General features: G+C 46.0%; 1 protein-coding gene across 4 annotated transcripts in view; it reads right to left on the reverse strand.

Moving 5' to 3' along the window:
* LOC139332680 (tetratricopeptide repeat protein 28-like) overlaps positions 1-25,454 on the reverse strand; it is a 158,960-nt gene that overhangs the window by 58,615 nt on the left and 74,891 nt on the right. For all 4 annotated transcript variants that reach the window (XM_070964745.1, XM_070964744.1, XM_070964747.1 and 1 more), the window contains 3 exons: positions 7,657-7,804; positions 1,928-2,200; positions 252-382 (listed from right to left, as the gene is read on the reverse strand). In XM_070964745.1, the coding sequence (XP_070820846.1) occupies positions 252-382; positions 1,928-2,200; positions 7,657-7,804 (552 nt within the window). The remainder of the gene's footprint in view (positions 1-251; positions 383-1,927; positions 2,201-7,656; positions 7,805-25,454) is intronic.

Raw genomic sequence — 25,454 nt, forward strand, 5'->3', positions numbered from 1 at the left:
TGTTTTTAAATAGACAAAAAGCAGCAGCATCTCTGTGTCCTTCAGACTCCTCCTTCAGATACCCTCTGAACAGCCCGAATAGAGGAATGCTGGCCACAGCACAATCCCACACCTACGACATGATAAGAGACTCAGAGAGAAAAAAAAAACTTTTTAACCTCGATTCTTTGTCCTCTGCAATGACAGCTAGCCTCCTCTATCCGTTTCTGACTGCTGCAACTGCTTTTGAGCCCACAAAGCGCGCTTCTTACCTCTCTGTCCTTCAGCTTCATGGCCAGAACCAGCTGGTTGCGATGGTTGGTGAGCGCTTCGCGGTAGTTCCCCTTGGAGAAGAATGCCGAGCCCAGATTCCCATGAGCACGGCATTCCCCTGTTTGGTCACCTGAAGAGGGAAAAGGCAAAGAGATGAGAGGGGACATGAAAAGAGCCAACGAAGCATATTTACAGCACGGCCTACGTGATTACAAAGCAACCAGTGTTTATTTCACATCATCCCACCGCCACCGTTGAACAGCGACGTGATGAACCACATCTATGCCACCGACAGGCCACTGCAGCCTTAAAAGGGAAAGTGGCCGTTATAAGTTCTCCACAGTAGAGCAGCTTCCCTGACAGCTGGTGGTGTTGATCTCAATGCTCCAGAGGGTGAGAGGGGAAAGCCTTATTATTTCTGCCTGACAGAGAGGCCCCACAGACAGGGCCAAAGTACAGCCCAAGTCTCTGTGCTCCACCTGAGAACCACAGCTCCTTATCTTCAGCTGCTCTGCCCAGTCATGTGTCAAACTGTGTGGGGGTGAGAAGAGTGGAGCCAGTCTGTGCTACTCTCTGTTCTCAGTTTTTTTTTCAATCTTACAACCATCTGAAGTTTTTTTTTCCTCCTTCCCTTACTGTCTTTCTCTCAAACTTTCTCTCCTCTCGCTATATTAACACCCACACAGCGTATCCATACTCGCTGAAAGTAACATCTATTTTTGAGCGAGGAAATGGGTCAAATCCTGTCAGTTTCTCGCAGATTTGACTTATCTTACACTTTGGTGGGAGACGCTCAAATGAGGGAAAACACAAAGGGACAAAAAAATAGGTCCCAGGTAAAAAAAAGAGAAAGTCTTCACTGCAAAGCTAGACATTTAAAACATGAAAGAAATAGTGTTATCCGACTTTCATCAAGATACACAAGAAAAAGAGCCTATAGCCACGCTAGCTGCTCTGCAAGGCATGTAGAGTGGTGCTTAGAGCTAAGTGCTAATGTTAGCATGCTAATATTCTCATGAATATAATGTTAGCATGCTGATATTTAGCTAATTGTTTGCTAATTAGCGTTAAACACAGAGTAGAGCTGGGGCTGATGGGAATGTCACTAGTTTGCTGGTATTTTGTCGTAAACTGAACAAAATATTGGACAAATTAGATCAAACTTTGATCTGATTGGATGAAAAGTCACCAAAGAGGGTAAGATTCTTCCTCTGGGGACCATGAATGTCTGCATAAAATGTGAAAGCAATCCATCCAATAGTTGTTCAGATAGTTCTGACACTGACTGACAGACATTTCCATCACCGGAGCCCAAAGTATGCAGCTAAAAATAGGTGCAAATGCATTGATTCCAGGCTAAAATTACAAAATTATGGCAACAATTTTGATAATTCATTACTTGTCAAAGCAATTTATCGAGCAAAAATGCCATAGCTACTTTTCTCTTTTTTTTATATCACTCTAAATTGAATACATACTTTTCATTTTCAGACTATTAGTTGGACAAAACTAGCAAATCTATTGCTTAGGCTCTGGGACACAGTGTTCTACATATGTCACTTTTAGACAAAATGATTAATTAATTGAGAAGATAATCACCAAGGCTAATCGCTAAAGGGAAACTGAAGCCCTTTCTGAACTCCTCATCCCTTCCTGCCCGGCTCAGGCCTCTTACCTAAGGTCTTGGCCACCTCCAGGTCCTGCTGCATGTAGCCAGTGCTCTTCTCGGTGTTGCCCAGGGACCAGTGGGCGCTGCTGAGGGCCGAGAAGACGGAGCCACGTAGCTTGAGGCTGCACGTGCCGATCTTCAAAGCGGCTTCCAGCACCACAACAGAGGCTGTGTGGTGGCTCGCTGTCAGCAGCTCCTGGCCAATCACAGACACCACCACAAAGGGACTTTTGTCCAGCTTCATCTTTTGCAGCTGCTGATAGGTGGGCTCGAGAGACTCTGTGCGGGAAGGACATGAGTAAGACAGAGATTAGAAACAGACTCCATAGCATAGCCTTGTGCTAACATGGTGACTGACAACAGTATCTGAGTGTGATTGCAGAAACTGTGTTATGTGTTTGCCAACCAGACAAACGTGACTGCTGCCTGAATTCAGATTGTGCTTTTCCCTGCTAGTGGTTGTGTTTTGTCTGTCTGGAAAAGCATAGCCTGCAGCTTGGCTGACTGACGGCTTTCACTGACAATTTGACAATAAGTCAACATGTGAGCCATTTTTCTGCTCCCTCCGCTCCGACTGGGGTAATCTCAGGCAATTTCCAACAGCTCTGCATAAAAATGGCACGAGTTTACAGCATTGTGGGCAACTGTCTTTACAACCCGCACAGCGAAATTATATTTCTGCCTTCTCTTCGTGTCAGTTGATACGGTTGCTTGGGAGAATGCAGGAGGCTGAATGGGTTTTGAGATCGAGTTTTAAGGAGCGATGGGGAAACTAATGCAGCTAATGCACAACAGTAGCAGCAGCAGCAGATGAATGCAGAGCAAAGGAGACACACAAGGTGACCTTTGAAGAGGCTGAAAACACACACAATGACATAAATCAATGGTGGGCCGCCCGGGATTCGGGATCCACAGCCCCTCCAGATTACAAAGCCCTCTGGCAGACACCAACATCGAACAACAGGAAGGGGGGCAAGGGAGGCACGCCCAAGTGTGTGCGCGTTTTTGTGTCTATTGACGAATTTGTGTGTCGGTGCATATTTGCATTCATGTATAGGAGCGTGTCTGGGGGATGCTTAATTCTCACGGCCCTGTATGTGCAAATATTTTGAGCACAGTAGCTACTAATTAGGTCAAAGCGCTTTACAGAGGAGTGCGCGGCGTAACGGTGCCTGCACAAACTGGAGATGTGTGGCTGCGAGTGTAGTCTACGTTTCAGCATCAGGCACAAGCTTTCATAAACTACTTCTTTCATTTGTTTAGACAAACATTTAGTGTACAGTCACAATATCTGAACAAACTCGGCAGTTCTACGAAACACACACAGACATTAATTCACTCCGACGCACGCACACGCACGCGCACACAATATGCGATGCTTCCCCACACAAGCACTCAAAAGCATAACTGATGATGCTCTTTCAAGAGCACTGCTTCTGTTCCAGCACTTGGCAGAATGTCGTGCTTACAGAGACAGTGCGTGCATATAATATCCATTCATAGCTTGTAATTGCCTTCAGAGTGACACCGAGAGCTGAGTCATAAATCAAACACTGAGAGAATCATTTTTTAAAAAGGTGTCATGGCTGCTGCATTCATAAACAGGTAGTTATGACAACACTCGAGTGTGCTGCTTCACACACACACACACTCTGGCACACACACACACACTGCAAAATGCTAAAGCTGGAGTGTTTACTGAGCCTTGTATCGAGATATGAAGAAGAATTACGACCTGTGCCTCACTGACACGCACGCAGCTGATGCAGAATCGTAACAGAGAGTCATTTCTCCTCTTTTGTCTTGTGAGAGGCTTTTTAAGTTTGCGTTTGCAGCCAGGGTCACACCTTCCTATCATGACATGCAGGCTGAAATACATTTCTGCAGTGCACCGAGGAGTTATTCTGCCAAACACCTCATGTGAATAAAGACCCTCCCTCCTGTGTTTGAGGAGGATTCTCAGCAGAACGAAAGCTACAACAACCAAACAAGAACGCTAGAAAAAAAGAGCTCTACCGTCCAATCTGATTACATTTATCAGAAAAGCCTGTAACCAGCGTGGTTTCATGTGTTGATGTGTAGTTATGACAAGATAAACTTTCTAAACCCCATGTGTTGGTCTGACTTTCCAACCAATTCTCTCTGTGGTACTCAGCGCCAAGTCCACTAATTCCTACTGCAGACATACATTTCTAACAAATTACAAACAAGTACTTTCATTTTGAAACTAAGGTTTGATCATTTCATAAAACAGTTGGGAGATTTGGTCATGAGTTGGTTTGCTGCAGCAGCAGGCCGGTGCACATGGAACCATCTTAAAATAAACTACACTGCCCGTTTTGTCTGTAATGAAGGAACCCAGTGCGACAGTGTGGCCCATTGATGCGTTTTTAATAGCTGTGGACTATTGAGCTTTACAGCACAAAGGAATAAGCAACCTATATCAGGCTGTGGCTACACATGCATCTTGTTAAGAGGGCCACTTGTTAGGTGGGGTTTGGTCTTTTCATTGGAAATAATGTAAGAAATAATGTGACACTTTATTGATCTCTGTCGAAATAATCTCCCCTTTCTTCTCCTCTCCAGGGAGGTCGGACGTCAGGGTAAGTTACACAGCGGCTCCTCTGGTGGTCGGAGCGTTTAGGAATCAAAAGCACTTTGCTCAAAGGCTCCTCAGCAGGACAGATGCTAATGAACACAGGCTCCAAATCCTTCAGTTAAAGGACAAGCTTTTCAACGGCGAATGATCCAGCCTGGGTCAATAACTGCCACACTGTGAGACCATCTCCTCTACTGTTTATCTGCAGGGATCGTCAAGTGAAAAACCCCTTTTTAGTCACCATATGTGGAAAACAGTCCAATAATTAACAGCTAATGGACCCTTTGCGCTCTCTCTGGCCCCAAGCAGCTGAATGAGAGACAAAAGTGGAGCGGGACGAACAGTAAGAATAATACGCGTGTGATCACTGTACATATACTAAAACAAAACCTCCAATAGATAAAACCGCGAGAGGGTGATTTCTCACAGCTCGTTCAATGCTACAGATGGACAAGGCTGATAGCGGAGGAAAAATTGCTGCCAGGATGATCGGAAGTGGCAGACGGGGAGAGATAGATACAGCAAGAAGAGGGAGGTGAGATTGCACCAGTTTCCACTTGTGTGAGAGCCCTTTGTTGTGGGAAATACAGTATGAGTCACATGAGAGCACAACAGCTGCTCGACTCCAGAATAATGAGAAGAAACCTTGATCTGTGCGAGGAGGAGTGGGAGTGTGTGTGCGAGGGAGACAGGGCTGAATTGCATATGACACACTCAGAATTGGGGTGTTACACATATAATAATAAATTTATCGGCGAAACAAAGCAAGCTTTGATGAATTCACTACGCTGTGTCCTTGAAGACATACGCCTTGATACTGTTCTCTGAGGTTCATTATTTGTCTTCCTCTATCTTAATATATTTATTTTGGTATGAATGTCATCAGACGGATCTCTTCGCTCTGTGGCATTAAACAAACATAAAGGTGCTCTGGGAGGACTGTAAACATCACAGTGTGTCGGGATGTCTGTGGTAAGATAAATGACTGAGATAAGTGAACACCGCAAACACGGCGAGATACAATCAACTCTTTCTTGGCAACATGGCAGCAACATTGAGTTTAAGCACAGGAGGGGATGATGTCATGTTTACAGAGCTGCTATGAGAGACTTAAGAGCAATTACAAAAGGATTACGACTTTTTAGTGTAATTACAATGTAGTTAGGACCCAAAACAAGCAGGTAGAAACCCGCTGAGTACAGTGAGTTCGTGTATGGGATTGTAGCAGCTTGAAAAGCAAATCTGTGGCTCGAGGGGTTGAAGAATGTCCTAAAACCTCAGTTGCTTCTCAACTGCATGTAAACTGGTGGGTGAGTAATGAACGAGCTGAATCCAGGGATGAGTGTGTAAAGGGGCAAATAAGCATGGCTGCCAGGAGCGTGGCGCTCTTCCTCCTCTGCCTCTTTCACCCATGCAGTCTATCCCTGCACGGGGTCATGTAAATGGGAAATCTCTACCGCCAGTTTCCGACCTCAAGACCTCGTAACATTTGAGGAAAAACGCTGATGCAGCTGCGTGTGAATGAAAGAAGTAACATCGCAGGGACAAGCACATAATGGCTTACGCATGTCTGATGAAAGACGCTTTCACTTGGAGCCAGCAAACCAATCACGGCTCTGCTGACCTTTTTCAGCTGCCTTGCAATACAAGTTCTTTTGTTTCCATCTTCCTGAAAATAATACAAAATCTCCCCTTGCATGCATGTACATCAGGCCTTGCCCCATCGTCTCCTTCCTCTGCTGGCATCCATAAGTGCTGCATTGCATCCATTTGCCGTCCACATGCCGTAGCTGCATGCGTTACCGGTAAAATCACGAGCGTCGCCTGAGAGCTGATCCCAGTAATTTACAAGGAACTATGTGTGAAAAGCCCGCTTGAAGGAGAGAAAGCAACGCTCGCCCACCTTTCACTTATCAGGGGACTTTGGCTGAGTAACACTGATTATCCTCCCCGTTCGCTGGCGTAACATTGATTATCGTCCCCCAGTGCCAGGAGCCCCTCTGAGAGGATCATTGCTCCTAATCCTTTGACCTAGCTACCTCTCCTAAACACACCTTGGATTAGGTCCTCTGCTGGTTGCCTGGCACTGTGGGAAATAGGGTAAACAATTAAGAGATTTATGGCTTGGGCTAAATGTTGGTCTTCCCCTACCGAGAGTACCAATTCTGGTTCATGATGCTCAAGTCTGGGCTCGCACCCAAAGCCCTTTCTTGTTTTGGCTCCAGTGACAGGCTCATATACTCAATGCCGCTCAGATGGGCTCTCCATTCTTTATTCTCTTTGCAATCTTCTCTTTCTTCTGCATTTGCACACGAATATTCAGAAGAGCACTGTATTCAATCAAAGAAAAGCTGATTCCTCGCCGAACAAAGCCCCTCAGAGCTGCTGATCTCATTGTACAGTTCAGTAAATTTTGGATTATAAAACAAGGCCACATTTATTCACAGGCACAGTTTTCAGCACCGTTTGGAAAAGAGCTGATGACAAAGCAAGACTGCAGCATGACTCAGTCTATGTTGGCAGTCGGTGCCATCCAGATCTGAAGAATATTAAATCCTCTGCAGTGGTCATCTGAGGGGAAATTGCTGCCAGGTTTGTTTTGAGGCTCATTAGGCTGGCCCACACTGATTACTCACGGACAATCAGGTCACTGCAGTTGGCTGATACAACAGATAATAATGCACAACAGAAACAACACATTTTAGTAACAATCTAGGCCTGAATACTCTACTTATAAACCCACTCAGCTTTAGGAAAAAGGCTTACACGGGGCAGACACAGACAATGGCATTACTGTTGGATGCTCATTAAGATAACGGGATATCTGCGTGTGTGATCAGCCCGACTGACAATAAGATATGCTGAAGCTGCAGGCGTCCGGCCTCGGAGTCCGGAGGTAAGTGCTTGACACCAGCAGTCAGTCACAAAGACAGAAAGATGGACAGATAGAGAGATGGCCTGCACGGTGAGTAAAAAACTGACAGGTAAAGTCAGCCCGACACACTTATTGACTGACGGAGTGTGAGGATTATCTCAGAGAGAGGCTCCCGAGCGGTTGTAGGACAAAATACACCGGCAGAGAGTGACACTCAGACACACGAACGCGCTGTCATAGCACGGATTCTCAACCTCTTACCTCGCAATGGCGACTTCATGGCGGCTTCTACCATGCCCACCAGCAGCTGCAGGCTCTTGGGGTCTTGGGCCAGCCCGGAGGCGAAGGCGGCCAGTGCGTCGGCATGGCGACCAAGGTACTGAAGGGCAACACCCTGTCGGAAGTATGCCTGCAGAGGGAGAGAGGCGAGAGATGTCAGGGCTCCAGTCGAGGTGCACCAGCGCAGGGTTTATACAAACACATTACCAGACACACTCATTTCACGCCGTTTGAGATTTTTTTTCCACATGAGCAGTTTTCTGAACATGGCACCTCTCTTCCTTTGTATTCCCATAATAGAGTGATCACTGGGTTTTTTGTACTTGTTAATTGGATTATAAGTTTTACATAAATGCACATGTTACACTCTAGTTGGCTGCCTTCTCAGGAGCAACTATTGTTTTTCCACTCGCTGTTTTTTCCTTCTGTTAGCTGTGGGAGAGAACTGCACACAAGTACAGCGCTGGGATTTCTCTTTGGCTGTGTTTGAAAATAACAAGAGAGGAAGAAAAAGGGGAATGAGGGAGAGCTACTTAGTCAAGCCGGTCTGCAGCCCAATAAAGAACAACAATAAATACTTCAGTTTGTGCATTCCCTTTGTCAGGACGCAGTTATAAAACAATAACTGGCCGGAGTCTGTTTTTGCCATATTTTTACATCAGATGTGTGTCTGTGTCATGTTTTAGAGACAGACAGTGATAGATACTTTATTTGTCCCCATGGGGAAATTGGCTTGCGGCACAATAACACGGCATTTGGGATACGTGGCCGGCTCTTCAAACAGGCAAAAATTAACTGCATTTGTCATCCAAGTCACATTGTTGGGAGTATAATAATTCAGCACCACTGAGACATAAACTGCATGCGACTGCTGACATACTGTATCTTTCTGTGAGAGACTGAAATGTTTTGGAACATTCTTCAGATTGAAAACTAAAACAGACGCTGTCTCTGGGATCCAAAGCCCCATCAATAAGTCGCTTTTTTTCTTCAGCATGTCTGCTTGGATTCACCAGAGAGAAGAGATGTTTTATCCAAGCAAGTTTGTAACTCAGTATGTTTGTGTCTCAGGCCTGATCAGACAGTAATCCTGGTGAGTAGTTAAACCTGACTCTGGTCCAGTCTAACAACAGCAGCAAAGAGAGCTGGAACCAGATCTGGCTAGTTACTCACCATCCAAACCACTAAATCCCCCCAAGAGAAAGCAAACTGTCTCTCAGAATAGTCGTATCTGGGCTCGTGTGTCAGAAACACACAATTACAGCAGAAAAATGAGGGATAAGCATTGTGTGAGGCAAATAAACAACAGAACCTGTCTAAAATTAAAACTGTCATGTTTAGAGCGCTAACCTTGCCCTCTACATCATTTCTGTGCGTGTGTGTGCTGGGCAGCAGCAGTCCAGGCCGCCGTCTGGCCACCTCCTCAGTGAACAGGCAGTCACTCCGCTCACAGCTTCCAAAAGTGACACGAAGGCTAATTTGCCATTAGCATCTAAGAGGCCTTTTCATTAGTCTTCCCAAGCTTCTCTGTAAGCGCTGCTCGGAAGTGAAAAAGGCGGGGAGGATTAGAGAAAATGAGACATGACATTGAATTTATAGAGACCAGTAATTAATTTTGCTTCTGTCCGAGCCCTGCAACGACTACCAACGTCTCTCCAGACCTGCTGCCCCCCCTCAACATCTCTACCTCCCTTCACATGCATCACAGCTGCATTGAAAATGACGAGGACACAGATTAGATTCAAAGCATTAACCTTTGTTCCAACACTGTTATTATATGAGGGGAGTGCAGGCCGTGGTATCCGCTCAATATTAATTGCATCTAGTGGCGGCGGAGTTTGGGCAGGACGCACTGGCGAGAGTGGAGAAGCCCACAAACGTTTCGCCCCGGGGAGCAAAAGACATTTAAAAGCACTTCTCCCTTTGATTAGATTTAGCCTACAATAAAGCGGCTCACCCGGAGATCTCCCTGACTGAGACGACCAGGGGAAAGAGGACGAGAACAAAGATGAATAAAACAAGGCTCGCTTCAAACAAAAATTGCCATCTTCTTTAATCCGTCCATTTTACTCCATCCTGTCCTACATAAGGCTGAGAGACCGGACTGAGCAGAGAGTGCATTAAAATGCTGCAGCACGAGAACAAATGCATAAACGAAAGAGCCACCAAAATGACAGAATCAATGCGCCGCACAGTCTTATAGGATTTTTTTCTGCCATTAATCTCTCGTTGCCTTCAAAAGACACCATGTAGCTGCACAAAGACATGCACACATGATATAACCTCAGCCTCTGCATAATCCAACAAGTCAATTCAACCCGTGCTGCTCATAAAACAGAAGGCTCGTTTCAATTTACATTACAGTGGCTGAATGCAACAGCAGGGCAGCACCAAATAGTGCAAAAGAGGACAAAGCTGCGGAAATAACACCAACAGGTTGGCTATGCTGTTGGCACGAAGCGTGATGGGAGAGGGGAGAGCAAGATTTTACCCCTACACAACATTTTTTAAATTCACGCTTAACAGGATCTTTTCTAAAAACACAGCAGCATCTGCTTAGAGCTGCTGCTACAGTGATTAGCACAGCCTCTAGCCCTTAGCCAGACAGAGAGAGAGAGAAATTGAAAGAGGGAGATAGAGAGTATTGGGGGGAAGAGAAAGAGGGAGTATCACAGGAAAAGAGAGGGCTCCACAGATTAACTTTGCCCTGTCAACATACAGCATTACATACACAACAGAACGCTACGAGTCAGAGCTTAATCTTTCAGCCAAAATCCATCTCCCCAAACAGGATGCACATTAGAGAGGATGACTCCTCCGAAGGCAAAGTTCTCACAGAACGCAGGCCCTCCTGAAATGTGATGCATCTGTTAGGTATCTTGTACAACATGACATCCACATGCAGAGACTTCTAATGCCTGAATTCAATCCAGGCTAAATTATTGAACCTTCCTGCATCTTCGCCTCCTCTATTTAATGTAGCAATGTGCTGATACCACAGAAGAGCGGATCGAGTGGGAAGGCTTGTCGTTCTTACCCATGGGTAAGTGCGAAGCGCTGATGCGCATGCGTGCCAGTACATGTGTGTGTACGTGTGTGTGTGTGTGCGAGCAGAAGAGAGAGAGGCTGGAAAACACATATGAATAAGAGAGAGGATAAAAGCTTTTCTTGTTTCTCGAGCATTTTAATATTTCATGAATGTGTTTGATGTAGTTTTAAATATTCATGTTTTTATGCTTAGGAGGAAGAGGGAAATGATGCAAAAAAAAAAAGTTATTCACGCTGGTACACTGCGCTACATGCTGTGGGGAACCAACATTCTCCGCACACATGTGCACACAAGAGCACCACGGTTGCATAAGATGGCTTTCTCTCTAACGAGACACTTAGAGTGAAACATGGACAATCTTCTTTCAGTGGCAGCTCTGTTGTTCACAGCGAGGCCCACAGTCAGAGCAGCTGAACAGAAAGTTGACACGATTAAGATTGGGAGTTTGGCGCAAGACCAGCTGTTCGAGGCTCTTTTTCTATTAGCAGATTAATGCCTCAGCATATGTCCTTGCCCCCTTCTTTGACTCCCCTGTAACCCCCGGGGGTGTCGTCAGCCCCTGGGAGCTCGTCTGTGTTTGCGCTTGTCTATCCTCCTTCAAGATCTGGGCCTAACAGGCTTAAAGGAAGAATATATGTCAGCTCACTGTGCCAAATGGGCATATACAATGAGCAACAGGAGGACGATTTGGCCTGAAGTAAAGGTGGACATACTGCATGTACACCCTCCACCCCACCCACAGATATATGTATGTATCCTACACCTAAGAGCGTTTTCAGACCTGTAGTTCATTGCTTTGTTCCAGCTCAGGGACAGTTCTCGCATATGCCCATTCGTAGGTGTTCATTAGGCGACATTTACAAGATGTAAACAAATGATGTTCTGTCACTGGTCAGAAATACTACGAGGAAGATTTGCCTTAAAATGATTCCTCCTCTTCCTCCTTTGTCTTCTTCTTTATTGCTTTTGTTGCATTTGTGTGGTTAATGTACCAGAGATCATCAAATGAAGAAACTATCCAGTCACAGCGAGCGTCTAGACGGAAGTAGACTACTAGAACTAGAAAGCAATCAATCCTGATGCATCTTATTAGAAGAGGTGCCGCCTCAAGAGTTCGCAGTCAGAGATGGGCTCTGATGGGTGCACATTGGCAAGGCAGCTGTTTTTCAGATGGCGCATCAGGTAAATTTGAGTAGATTATCTTTAATCATCAGGAAATGACTGAGCCAGTTGCTTTGGATGGTGGGGTCAATTCACGGCCTGCTTGTTTTGCCCCACAGCTAAGTCCAGTGTTGTGTTCACATATGCACAAGCAAGCCGAACTGTTTTGAAACAACTGGTCTAAAACGAGCTAGGCGTGCACACACCCGAAGTTAATTTCCCCAGGTTGCACTGTGAGATTCATGTAGCGCTTCCGAGACAAAATGCTTACCAAAGACTGCCAAATCTATTTGTTTACCCTATCCTGAATCTGTCATTTAAAGCAAGAAATCAAATTGCCAAGGTAATTTGTAAATGCTCTGCATCAAGGGCACTGGAGCTGGAAACCTGCCTGTGCAGTCAGGTAATTTAGACAGTTGCAGCCGTATCCTGACACACATTCACGCGAGCTGTAAAATCTCAACCACAACGATGTCTCTCTAAACAAACAGCATAACTCCTCGCCCAGGCAGGCAGCCTGTCATTGAGCCAACTGCTCCAGCTGTGCTCCAGTAGCCCAAGGCCTTGTGTGGCTTGCGGTGGCCTGATCGGTGATCAGCAATAATAGAGATGCTCTCAAATGTGGAAATCAATAGAAGGCATGAAAGCTCAGTTTAGAGCGTGCCACACCCTTCGCTGCTGTAGTGCGTTTAGGATACGCCTGCTGCAGATGGTTTCTGATCACCCACAGGGCAGTTGGTGCCAATGCGACGACTCTGAACAGAACCCCCGCTGGTGACATAATGGAACCCAAATCAGACCATCAAATAGGGACAGCAGGCTGCAAATACACTGCACACACACATAAATACAAACTGAAGAAAAATACATCAATAGCTCCTCAAGAAAACCACCCATCTGTCTCCAGCAAACATGTATTACTAGAAATCAGCTTTCCACAAAGGCCAGGACACTGGGAACAGATTAACGCTAATGGCGTGACAGGAACAAAGGGATTTCTGCCTTTCTTCCCTGTTTCTGCACTCTTTAACTATAGGTGTCGTCGCCCGGTTTCCAAAGTGACCCAGAAATGTCATGCGTCGGCCGTGGTTTCAGACATGTGCCTCAGCCATGCCGTGCAAATCTCTGCCACCACACTTTCAAGGTGACACAGTCGATACACAGGGTACACAAAATGTCAACTGCTTAATTTAATATCCAGGGATAACTGTCGGCCATGACAAATTAGCTGGGAGAACAGCTAAAAAAGTGAAATGGAATGATTGCTGCTTTGGGCCTTCTGCCCTTCAACCTGACAGGCTGAAACCCACAGTACAGCACAATGGAGGCTGCACTTAATTAAATCTGTTAAATCTGAAGGCAAGTCAGTGTGTTTCTACCCATCTTCCTGTGTCTCGCTGCAGGTACAGATCTCTTCCCCCAGGACAGGAAAGGTCTGAGGTCAGTCCTCATAGAGGTGGTGGTGGGGGGCATTACAACCATCGCCTCAGGCCAAACATAAGCCTCTGGCCTTGGGGTCACAGGGATAGAATCATGACACAGCTGCCTGTCTATTACCATCTCCCCAATCTAATAAGACTGAACCCTAAACCAGCAGCCACCCCTGACCCACATTGATCGAAGTGTGCTATTATTTGTGTGCATGTGTTGTGTCAGTGAGAAAAAACGGTGACAGACTCATTTTTCCTCACGCTGAGTGAAAGGTTTCTGCATAAATCTGGCTAATCGATGAAAAACGTTGCTTTTTGTTTCGTCCTATATGCTGACTTAGTGGGCTTTTGTAGAACAACCCTTGTCAAGTCTACAGCGATTTTATGTTAACAACGTAAGCCACATCAAAGGTGCATGTTAAGCACTTATGCAAGTCAAATTGAGGCACCTTACAATCTGCATGTAGGTAGACGCAGTAAAATATTTATGATGCATTGATGTATTCCTCCCTAAGGGGGATGTAGACTCTGGTGATTGCTGCTCCATCCAAAGCCCTTAATTATCCCATTAGATTAGATGGCTTTAATGAGAGCAAATTAAACTGATCATTCTTTGTGGAGCCGGCAATTAAAGGGTAAATGTTTCATTATTCAGTGAGTGGCGACAATAAGGCCCAGGTAAAATCCAGCTTGCCTTGAGGCTCCAGTGTGAGAGACATTGTAGTACTCTCTCATGGCTGTAAGGAATCGATTAGCCGGCTCACATCAAACTGGCAGCCAGCGCAGGACTTCAGATTGGAAAAGGTCATAGTCAGGTGTGTGGAATCAATGCTGAGCTCTCTGTATTCACTGTGTCTCGCATTATCTGGCTGGGGGATGGTTTAACGTTTTCTAAAAACAATTACCAAAAGACAAAGAGAGCCTTCAGTAAAGAAGGTCAGGGCTTCTGATCGTGGAGGTGTCATGTGGTGCACATCCATTGTGACAGCCAAAGCGATACAGAAGGAGAAAGCTGATATTGCTCATTCATCACAAACAGATGAAACAGCACAATGGTGGCAAACTGTGGGGCTGAGCAGTGACACGCTGTCACAATACTCCGTTTGGCAGAGGGAATTCAATTTTCTTTCCGCTACGTGTATGTCCACCACAACTGACGGTTTCCACAAAGGAAACAGACCAATGGAAAGTGATAAACCAGCAGATAAGATGGCAATATGCGTGTCGCTCATTCCGAGCACGTTAATTCCAATGTTAGAAAAGCCACGTCACACTCTACCGCTATGATTTATAGCCCGATTTGTCACATGGATGCAGCTAGCATACTTGCATTCTTATTAGCATCTTAAGAGTCTCGGGATGTGAGGCTGAGAGGGTCAGGGTGCTAAACAGATTTCCGTGCCCCTCTCAACTAGATCCTTGGCTCTGCTCTGCCTGAGCGTTGCGCACGAACCCCGCAGCCACAGGGGCTGACTCTCAATTAAAGCAGGCATTAATTACTTAAAGGAGCTTTAATCAATCAAGGCCAGATGGTGAACCTGAAAAAGAGAGCAAACTCTGGACTGCAGAAGTGCTTCCCGCCACGACTTGACTAGAGGTGGCCATAAAAGGCTTTACTACAAAATACCTGCAAGCCTTACATATAGAGTTTATGTTTTGCAGCCAAACAGGGATAAAAGCTGCGTCCTCCGCTGAATCTTTCACGTGACTGTCACAAAGGAAATTCTTACCAGTCATTAAGACACCTCTCTAATTCATAAAGGTGACAAAAAAGCTCACTAAGACCTAAAACTTGCTTTTTGTAATACTAATTACAGGTACAGATTATACAAAGCTGATGCCAACTGAACTAGCAGCGCTGACCATATGTGTCCCTGATGTGTTCAGGCCCACAGTGCCGACAGAAGAGGCTACTTGGCCCTCGTGCTGTACTCTCCTGGCCCGAGGCACCACGTCCTCCATCTTCATTTGTACTCCCTTAATTGGCTTTGACAGTGAACTCAAGCATGGCTGAAAAATATCCTCCTCTTAGTAAACACTGGCTGAGAGACACATGTTCTCAACATGAGAAACCAGGCATCTGCATTAGCCATTAGGATGGGTAGTCATGTCCAGCTGCCCCTCTCTCAACACCTCTTTCAAGCGTGACAGTCCGAGTGTCACATCTCAAACTCCGTGTCAACTAATGTATACTGAATTTCTGGCGGGAGACAAAGGTTGATGTAGTACAAAACGCATCGTGTTCGCAAGCTGTTCAAACCAGCATTTTCTGAGGTGTGAAAAATCGGCTGCCAAGCAAAAGAAGTATTTCTGAGCCCGAGGTGTCTTATGGTTTTGGTTATCGTATCGAGTTTGAAGATCCCATAGAGAGGCAAAGTCCACCAAGTCATTACCCCCCTCACACAGTCACACAGCAGGCACAGCTCCTTGTCAGTGTCAGCACTTGTGTTGGGTTCATTAGGTTGCTCAGGCCTTAGTGGGAAGTTGCTTCATCAAACAAGAGTCAGCAGCACAGGCTGCCTGACAGTGTGGCTTCTCCAGAGCTGCCCTGCAACACTTCAAAAGGCTCACAGTCAGCCTTTATGGAAAGCTCTAATGAAAAGCATGGCATGAGCCCCACTGCTTTTGATTCTGCTGGTAAGGAGTCATACATGATTGAGTAAAGGCAAGCTGAATCACAGATAAGGCGCTGAGAGGCTGAGAGGACTCAGGGAAAGAAGAGGGCAGGGCGAGGAAAGACAATGTCGATGTAGCCCAAAGGGTTAGACGTATACTTAAAATAAGGAGGAGGTGGAATGACAGAGGAAGAGGGTGAGAGCGAGGGATAAAGGTTAGCACATGAAGGAGACACAGATGCCTCTTGTTATTCCATCCTAGTGTACTGTGCATGTCTACTGCCATCCAGGCTATCAGAGCTCTTTATTGTGTATGACCTGTTTCTCCTTCCCATCTCCCAGTGCAGCAGCAGCATCCGTAAACTGGGCTGTTGTAGCTGCTGCACCACTGCTCTGCCATGCTTGTGCACACGGCGATCTCCCCAGCGATTACCAGATAAATGCACTTTAATTCACAACACATGCGACGGGGGTTTATATATAGACTCGCTAATTCCCCCACGGCCACACTGCAATATGAACTCCATGCTGCACCAATTTAAGTGTGTGATGAGTCCCGGGCGGACAGGCTCCTCTACTTATCATATATATGACATGCTCCAGCACATTGCTGGGCTGGGGAAAAATTCAGAAGCTGAAAAAAGCAAGATTATGGTTGGACCAGCGTGGATTTTTCATTATTAATGAGGAGAGTCCTTTTCAGGCCCGCTCGCCTATTGAGAATTATCGGTCAATCCCACATGTAGTTGAGCTGAACAGCAGTACCATTTTCACGGGAAGTGTCACAGCTGCAGAGGAAGAAAACCTGCATTTTAACAAGCAGAATGCTGCTAATGCACATTTAAGCAACAAGTTCTCACTATTTTAGACCGAAATCCTGACAGTCAACTCCCATAACAGGGCTAATTGGCAGAGTTCTGCTGAAAGGAGGTGTCCGCCTCTGATAACACTGAGTGGTCCTGTAACACATCTGCACAGTCTGTGTTAGCTCATTAAACAGCAAGTTCCCTCAGCGTTCTTTGGCCATCACCATGCATCATTAATTGTGTCCGCCTGCTAATCACGTTAGCTGTACTTCCCTGGCTTTGATATCTATCTCCACGCATGCTGCGTGACTCAGTGGCCACGATGAAGTGAACAGGTTTCCTTACCACCTGTGGACACTTTATGCATTCAGAAAAAAAAGTAAATACATCCACTGAAACTCCTCTGGCACCCGGTCTCAACATAAAAGTGATCCACCGCCAGAAAACACACACGGACACACACACACACACACACGCACACACAGCAAGCCAAATAAAAACACTTGCTCAGAGCTATGAGTCATACTGTGGATGCCAACAATCAATGGGGCTCACCGCACCCAGCTGGCTGTAGTAGCAGAATGTATTAATTTTCTCATTTAGAAACAAATATATACTACAAATAGATTAATGGTGTTTGATCAGCTTGGCAGAGCAATGCCAATTAGTATGCATGGATGGAAAGAGACATGATGCTTGATTTTCGTAAGTGCTGCTCTAAAAGCATATGGAAGCCACTAAATCCACAGTAAAATGAGATGACTCCCCAGCTCACAGCGACATTCAAAAAGCACTGCGGCTCCCAAGGAGGGGGGCTGCATTACAAGGAAAAAAGGTGGAGATACAGAGGGGGAGGAAATAAGAGGAGGAAGAGGACAGCGGAGACATGGGAGCCGGGAGAGCAGGCGCACAAGCGGAGAAAATTGAGGCTATGGTTAGCTTAGGACCAGGGAGAGGTGAAAGTGGCCCTCATTTCATACTACACAGAGTTTGGCAATTACTGGTGACAGCGCCTCGCACCAAGACGGGGAAAAAGATTGATCCGGACAAGCAAGACCCTGTTTGCTTTGTTAAAAGTAATTAATCACTGTGGCCACGGAGGAATGGTGCCTTGAGAGCTATGCAGTTCTGCTGAGTGTGTTGCCGTGTCCGTGTGTGCGTGAGCGTGAGTACACACACGCTGCACGCATGTCCGAAACGGCTTAAGTGAGAGAAAAGGATGGAGCGGGGTGGCAAGGGGAACTTCGGGGGAAAAAAGCGGAAAAAAAAACTGAGATTGAGGAAAAAGGGAAGGAAGGGGGGAACATGCGCACACTGCACCCATTTATTCACATGCATGCACTCAAGAGGACCAGGAGTGCAATCCATCATAAGAGTCCGATCCACACCCACTGAGCGGAGAACTTCGGCAAAGGCGAACAGTGGATAAAGGAGGCAGAAATGAGGAAGGATTCTCCTTCTGTCACCTTTACTCTGAGTGAAACAGCGGCGTTACATCTTCCGCTGTGGGCTGCTAACTCCTCCGTCATGTGAAATAAACAACGTTCGCTGTGTTTCACCATGACCATTCTCTCCCTCTCGACATCAATTTTCTCTGTGAAAAGAGAGCTGGAGTGTTTCAGCAGTGCCATTAAAACCAATTTCACATCCATCATATTTTAATTGCTCATACAAACAGTTTTTAATTGAAAGAGGAATCTGAACGTGCTCTTGTTTTATCACATTAGACACCCTAGCTCTGCTCGTGATTACAGTGATTCCAGAGATCCTTTGTATACTCACTGTTAATGCCTCCTGTACTCCATTGTTACCTTTCTCCTGCTGGATGGTTATCTAGCTGTTAGACCAAATAGGCTGAAATTACGGTGAGAACAATTCTGTAAATGATCGTGCTTGTTGCAAATATAAAAGCAAGAAAAGAAGCTCAAAGTAAAAACACACTGTGCTGTAAATCCCATTAGATCACAAAAATACACACATACACACACACACTCCCTCCTCCCCACCCTTCACACTGCAGTGATAACAGCAGCAGGAGCCCAAAGCCACAGGGACACAACCATGATCAATAAGAGAACACACACACAAACACACAGGGGAGTCCAGTGATCCTGCAGTAGCTGGGGGTCTTAGGGGAGTGGGCGTCACTGGCCGATGGAAAAATTGGATGTGAAATCGTGAGCGGAGTGGAGAAGAAAGGACAGTGGGGTGAGGGCATGAGAATACTATGGGTGTTCTCTGGTGTCATATTTCTATCCTTAAGCTAGAGAGTTAGAAGGGCAGCAGCTGCAGCAGAGAAATGGCCACACGTCGAGAAAGCGCTCACTGAAGTGTTGTCTGTGCAGCCGCAGGCCTGGACACTAATAGAAACAGAAGCCAGGGACGCCTCTATGTCAGCGCCTCAGCTGAGCAGAATACCAAATTCTCCTCTCGTGCTAATGATTACCCCGAGCAAGGTGCAGGTCCGCAACACCGCTTCGCAAATGAACATCAGCAAACCTGCAAATTCAAATGAGCGCATTGTCCGGACCCGCCGGTCTGCACTCACAGCTCTGCGGCGCAATACCTGGAGGACACGGCTTGACTAATAAGAGCAGTGATTCTCTGGCTAAAGCTAAACACTGAAGGCTTTGTATCTCTGCGCTGTTCGCTGCTCTTTATTAATGCAACAGTTTGCCTGAGCGCCAACCGATAGGGTTGGGGGGTTTTTAGGAATAGATATGTGTGACAAATGGTGAGAAGGCTCTGACCCCCTCTGTGTAGCAAAGGTGTATAAATTACCTATCAGGCTACCCAGGGAGTGATGACCCCAGTCGATGTAGCCAGCCCCTCCGCCATCATTTACTGAGCTGCTAGCCCCTGTTTGAGACCCTGCCATAACTTACACACACACACAACCTCTGGACCATTTAAGGAGGACTCACTCTCATAACTTATCATTAGATGGCAGTGCGTGTGAGTGATGTTCTATTACTTAACTACAATACAGATATTGAAGCATATTATATCATGCTTACTGAGGTAATTAGAAAGGATGAGCAGAGGGTCCCATGCTGTCACGTCAGGTTCGTCTAATACTGTGTTCACCTGCAGTTTGCAAGCCCGTATTCATCTTTATGTGTCAGCACACAGCACGAGCACACGGTTTCATTTTTTGCTTACAGTACGTTCTCCTTTCTGCAAAATATGTTACTGCTCTCTGTGCTGGAAAATATGTTACAACATATTTCCTAACTAGTTCCTAACACTATCCTCCCTGCATCATTTATCATGTTGTGGCATTAAGATAACATCCTGCACTAAGCCATCTTCCACTGCTACTCCATGAATAAACTTCCTAATATCAGCCAGTGATGGCTCATTATGCTAGCCTATCATGCTGGGCCTCTTTTAAAGCATTTTCTCTCTTGGGTAAAAAAAAAAAAAAAAAACCTCTATGTGCTACTACTCCTGCTTTTTCTGTGCTGCTGGATTAAGCATCCTGTTTTAAACATTTTTTCTGCAGCTTTTTTCCCCGGAGCCTGTGGAGATGAAGAGAGCTTTGGAGTGTTCAGAGAGAATTTCATTGAACCTGTAGTGCTTCATGTTCCCCCAAGGGAGTTTCCTTTCCACTGTCAGGGGTCTGAAAGCTAAACAACCCCGAGGAGAAGGCCAGGGAACCACTCATCTACTGTACAAACATGGTAAGCACAGACATGGTGGAGCGGCTGTCTGTTTACAAGGCTAACCGAGCAGATGGATCACCCCGATCACTCTGAGAGAGGTCCTCTGAAGAGGTCACATTGAGGTATGTTCATGGACGGTAATAATTACAGTGTAGAGCAGATACACTGAGTGGCTGGAAGTCCTGCAGAGCTAAGCTGGGGACCACAGGTTAACTGTGACAGATAGCTGTTTAAATGAACTTTTCTTTGAGGTTTTATGTTGTTTTTTTCCACTCGGTGGAAATGAAAACCAACACTTCAGCTTCACGCTCACACTAAAGCAGTGGTGAGAAAAAAAATCTGTCTAATTGAGAATTCACATCTGCTGAAATCCTCTCTTTCAAATACCAAAACACACACGGACATTACCAAACAAAATGTGACCATGAGCACAACGATCTACACGCACGTCGCTAAATGTCTGTGTGCGGTGCGTGCACGTGTCTGCGCATGTGTGCTCGCCTTCTATCACTGAATCGTCTTATTAAACCCGTTGCCTTGAGAGACCAGAGCAATTACTCACTCCCTCACAGCACCTTTTGGACTTTGGGCCACATTCGATGTGCTGCTCCAAATGTCACACACCTTAGCTGGCAATTAAACACCACTCTCCCTCAGCGCCTGTTTTAATGGGCTTCCTCGACTAAAAATAAAAGCTGCAAGCTATTCTCATAACACATTACAAAAAAGGGTATTGTGTTTTTATGGAGGATAATTCCTATATAATTTGCCAATTGTCAAGTTATTAAGCTCAATTAGAGCGACATGATATCTTTGTGTTGTATCAGTGATTATGAAAACACTGTCCAAGTGACACAGCAGCCCATTATATTTTCTACACGACTGACAACCTTTAACGCTTTCTGTTGCTTCAAGAATGGATGAGGTTTTCTTTTGTCCTGCATTGTCAGTCTCATCCAATTAAAGCTGCAGGAGGCAGGCCCCTCCAACCAAACCCAGGAGTTCAAACGGCTGCAGAAGAGTTGACTGTCCTGTGAACCTCATGCCTCCGAGCATCACCAAGATGCTGGTCCTTCTCACCCAGACTCGTCTTCTTAAAGACGGTCCTCCAAAACTTCAAGGCCAAAACCAGAGCGCCACAGTCTTCAGAGGCTGCTGTGATGGTGTCTAACAGTGGAATGAGAGGCTAGTACACCACACACACACCCTCAAAAGTCATTCCCCACTGTTTGTCATCATGCCTCCTTGCCAGAGCAGCCGGCGTCGAACACTGAACCCGAAGCTTTGCGAGGAGCCAGTATGTGTCACAGACGTGTTTTCAGTATACGCCGCTGGAGGCGAAGGACGTATTGGAAACTTATCACAAGTTCCAGGATTTTCCGCCTCTGAATCAGGTTTTCTCCAGCACTAAAGCAGAGTGTGGAGGTGGGTTTGGCTGTGTGAGACTAGGCTTTGACTGTCAGGAGGGACGTGCACACACACCTGAAGACGTGATCTGTAGAACAGCCAATAGGAAGGCACCTTCTCGGATGTGACCTGTGATATGCTGAATGGTTATTAAAGAAATTTGTGCCCAATGACACCAAAAATAACCTGCCTACCACAGCTTCAATGTTGTCCTGTAAAGCCTGTAAGTTGCATGAAATATGTTCAAAATTTTGAATTCAGTTTGCTTTAATTTTTCTGCTTAAGCAATGGCAGTGGATTATTATATCAGTCAGGACACTGCTTCATATTTGACCCCCGACTTTGCATATTCTCCTTGTCACGAGTGCAGAAACATTAGGCGATAATTGCCTACAACAAATCAAAACACAAGGTCAGAGAGCGGCCACGCTTAATGCATGCACCAGCCAGGTCAAAGTTTGACAACACCCTCCTGTCAGGGCTCATTCAGTGAGGCCGAGGCACATCCACCGTTCTCCATCCATTCTCTTCACCCCAGTGTCACTCTGCAATGCGTAAAGTCCAATTAATAGACCAGTATCTATGCATGCGTGTCACAATGGCAGCTGCCTTACCCCCTCCTCCTTCCTGGGCACAGCTACAACGGGTGCTCAGTGTTTATGTCACCTCTTAATTGCATTTTTCCCCCATGGTAGAGGTATGGCTTTGTACAGACGCCCCAAGGAAGAAAAAGAAGGTCAGGCTGCCAATTTGGAGCTGGCAGGTCGTGAGTAGCGGCAGCACTTAGTTTCGCTCGAGAAGAGAATGGAGGGCTGCTGCTCATCTATGGAAACCAGGACAAACAAAAGAGATAAGTGAAGGGGAAAGGAAGACAAATCCCTCCCCTCTCTTCGCAGGCTTGAGACTCTGGGAGAGTGACACCAGGTTTACAGAGGAGTCCCGTGTTGCACAGCTACCTGTGATTGAACGGGGACAACACAGAGCAGGAGGGATGGATTTTCAGGAGGACATTTTAATGTTCTGTGCCACTGAGAATATGCAAAGCAAACACGCAAGAACATCTCTCGTAACCATTTACATAAAGTCTGCCCATGTTGTTCCAAATATGAGCACAATTAAGCAAACGCAGTGAATTACTCCCCGCTGTGTGGAGCCAATGAGCTCTGACCTCATTTAAAGAATTTAAAGATGTTGACATTAATAGAAAAGTGAAGCATTAATGACAGCTTTTATTCTATGACCCACCCGTGGAATCAAAGTCACTTAAAGAACAAACAGAGAAGCTGAAGTAAATCATAAACGGCACCTCATGGTAAAATGTCATGTAGCCCTGAGGCATTTTGATCCGCCTCTGGTGATTAATGGATTTCAGTGGTCTGGTTCTGTTCAATCTGGTGATTGCCTGTAACCTTAAATAGATCGTTCGCAGAGGAAATAAATTCCCCAACATCCCAAAGTTAGAGGGAGGTCTTAAATAAGCTAAAATAAGGAATAAAGCATATGAATGGAGAGCCCCCCCCCCCATTGTTCAAGGGGAAGAAAGTGCTACGATCATAAAAGACTCGACTGCGAGCAAAAGAAAAGCAGTGCTTACACTGCCTTAATAACAAATGGCCTTTCAGCAAAGTTAAGAAATGTGTGCCCCAGTTGCGACTATGCCTCCTCTGACTCGAACAGATACGGTTTGACAAAGAGCCAGTGAACCCTGGACTTTCCGTTTCTTTCCATTTCTGAATAATTTCCATTAAACCATCTCAATATGGCGGTAGTGGGGGTGAGGGAGAAGGGGAGGAGAGAGGGAGAGAGAGGTTGAGGGTGAGAGAGAATGAAAAGATAAGGGGCAAAGGTAGTTAAGAGGCAGCCGGTTTAGGACTGCATACACAAAAAAAGAGGATAAGATTAGGGCCAACAGTATATCTTTCACCGCTGCACTCTGTTTGAGCCCCGCCAAAGGAAGTGCCAAAAAAAACATGAAAAAAGAAAGAAAATAATTTGCTTGTGACGACAAATCAGTTCCAGTGAAACTACATTTTGCAACATGAAAAGAAAAAAGGCACCTATCTCTTTGACCAGGCCTCTCTCGCGGGGGTTGACTTGCACACTGAAGGACCAAGGCTATTTAAAAAAGCAGGCAGTATAATCTCTATAGATCCCCCTATTTGCATTCCAGTGTGTCTGGGTCAGACTGTCACGTCTGTCTCTCGCTCTCGCTGTCTGTCGGTCACAATCCAGAGTGTCACTGCGCCGAGTCAGGAGGACATGGCAGCTCTGGTCAGGAGTTCATCATGGGTCAACAACCGGGTCCCACCCAAGGGGACGGCAGCTATTGTTTACGGGAGAGGATCTTTTCTGCAGGCAGTCAGCCATGAAGGTCTGGCCTTATTAATGCAAATATATCTGCATTACACAGAGCGGAGGTGGCGGACTAATTGGCGACTGATGCGATTAAACCATCGTACTTCTTCTTCTTCTCTCGGTGAAACCCAGCGATGCATCATGTTCAGTCGAGAACAGGAGTGAAGGATGGAAGAGTGAGGCGGCAGGTGAAAGGGTGAGAAAGTTAGGTCACCCATCAAAAACACACCCATCACTCGAGTGGTGACCCATCTGACACCCTCCCCTCGACACCACCACACACACACACACACAGGAACAGTTACACAACAGGAAATGCTGCCACACAGTTTCTGCAGCTGTCTCTGCCCTTCAACCATAAACCAACATTCACTGAATCCAGACAAACAAAAGTGAGTGGGTTTCTGACACCCTGGTCAATTACAGAGGTGTATCTATCACAGCCTCCAGACAGCGCTCGCAGAGAGAGGCTCAGTCTGCCCCACCACGACTATCTCCTGGCTGCAGATGTGAATATGGCTATTACAGGCTAGTTATCCTCAAACAGCACCGTCCAAAACCCCTCGTCCTCCCATGACCCAAGCATCTCTCATGACCCAGCACCGCAAAGGACACGACCACTACTGCGAATCACCCTAAACACTCGGCTTTCAACCGCGCTGGAAACTGGAGGAGCCTTTGAACATCTTGCCGCATGCTGAAAAAGAGCCTCAGCGCCGGCCCTGGGGGATGCTGAGCCCTGGCCTCGCTCTCTCATGTTTTTCAATACACAACCATTGACACAAATGAAAAGAAAATAAATTTGAGGGAAGAAAAAAAGATTGCCGAGAGGGAAAGGACGTGGCAGTTAAGGGGCAGGAGATTTCAATGCCCCAAAGGACCCCAGGAAGACATCTGAGGTAATTTCTCCACAAATATAAAAGTTATTAACACAAAATGAATAAATGCCTTTTCCTGCCTCGCTCTCCTCCTCCCATGCAGCATTTCTTTCCTTTTGGGAGTGAATCCCTCTCAGAAGTGCTCGTTTTGATGGTGCTGACTCTTCTTGGTCTCTGAGGAGCAATTACAGCTGGCCTGTCAAATACCACAACGCTCCAAAGGACCGGTTCACCGCCTGAGGGGCCCTCTCATACCCCTTGAAACCCCCAATTTCAACCCCTGTGAAAGTTGGTGCACACCAACCCTTGAACTCTAATGAACACAGCTCAAGACAAGACCAGAACAATAATGAAAATAGCATCCTAGTCAACAGTGGGATCCACCTCTATACCTCAACCTATCAACCCCTTACT

This window comes from Chaetodon trifascialis, chromosome 6 (genome assembly GCF_039877785.1).
Source record: "Chaetodon trifascialis isolate fChaTrf1 chromosome 6, fChaTrf1.hap1, whole genome shotgun sequence".
Classification (NCBI taxonomy): domain Eukaryota; kingdom Metazoa; phylum Chordata; class Actinopteri; order Chaetodontiformes; family Chaetodontidae; genus Chaetodon; species Chaetodon trifascialis.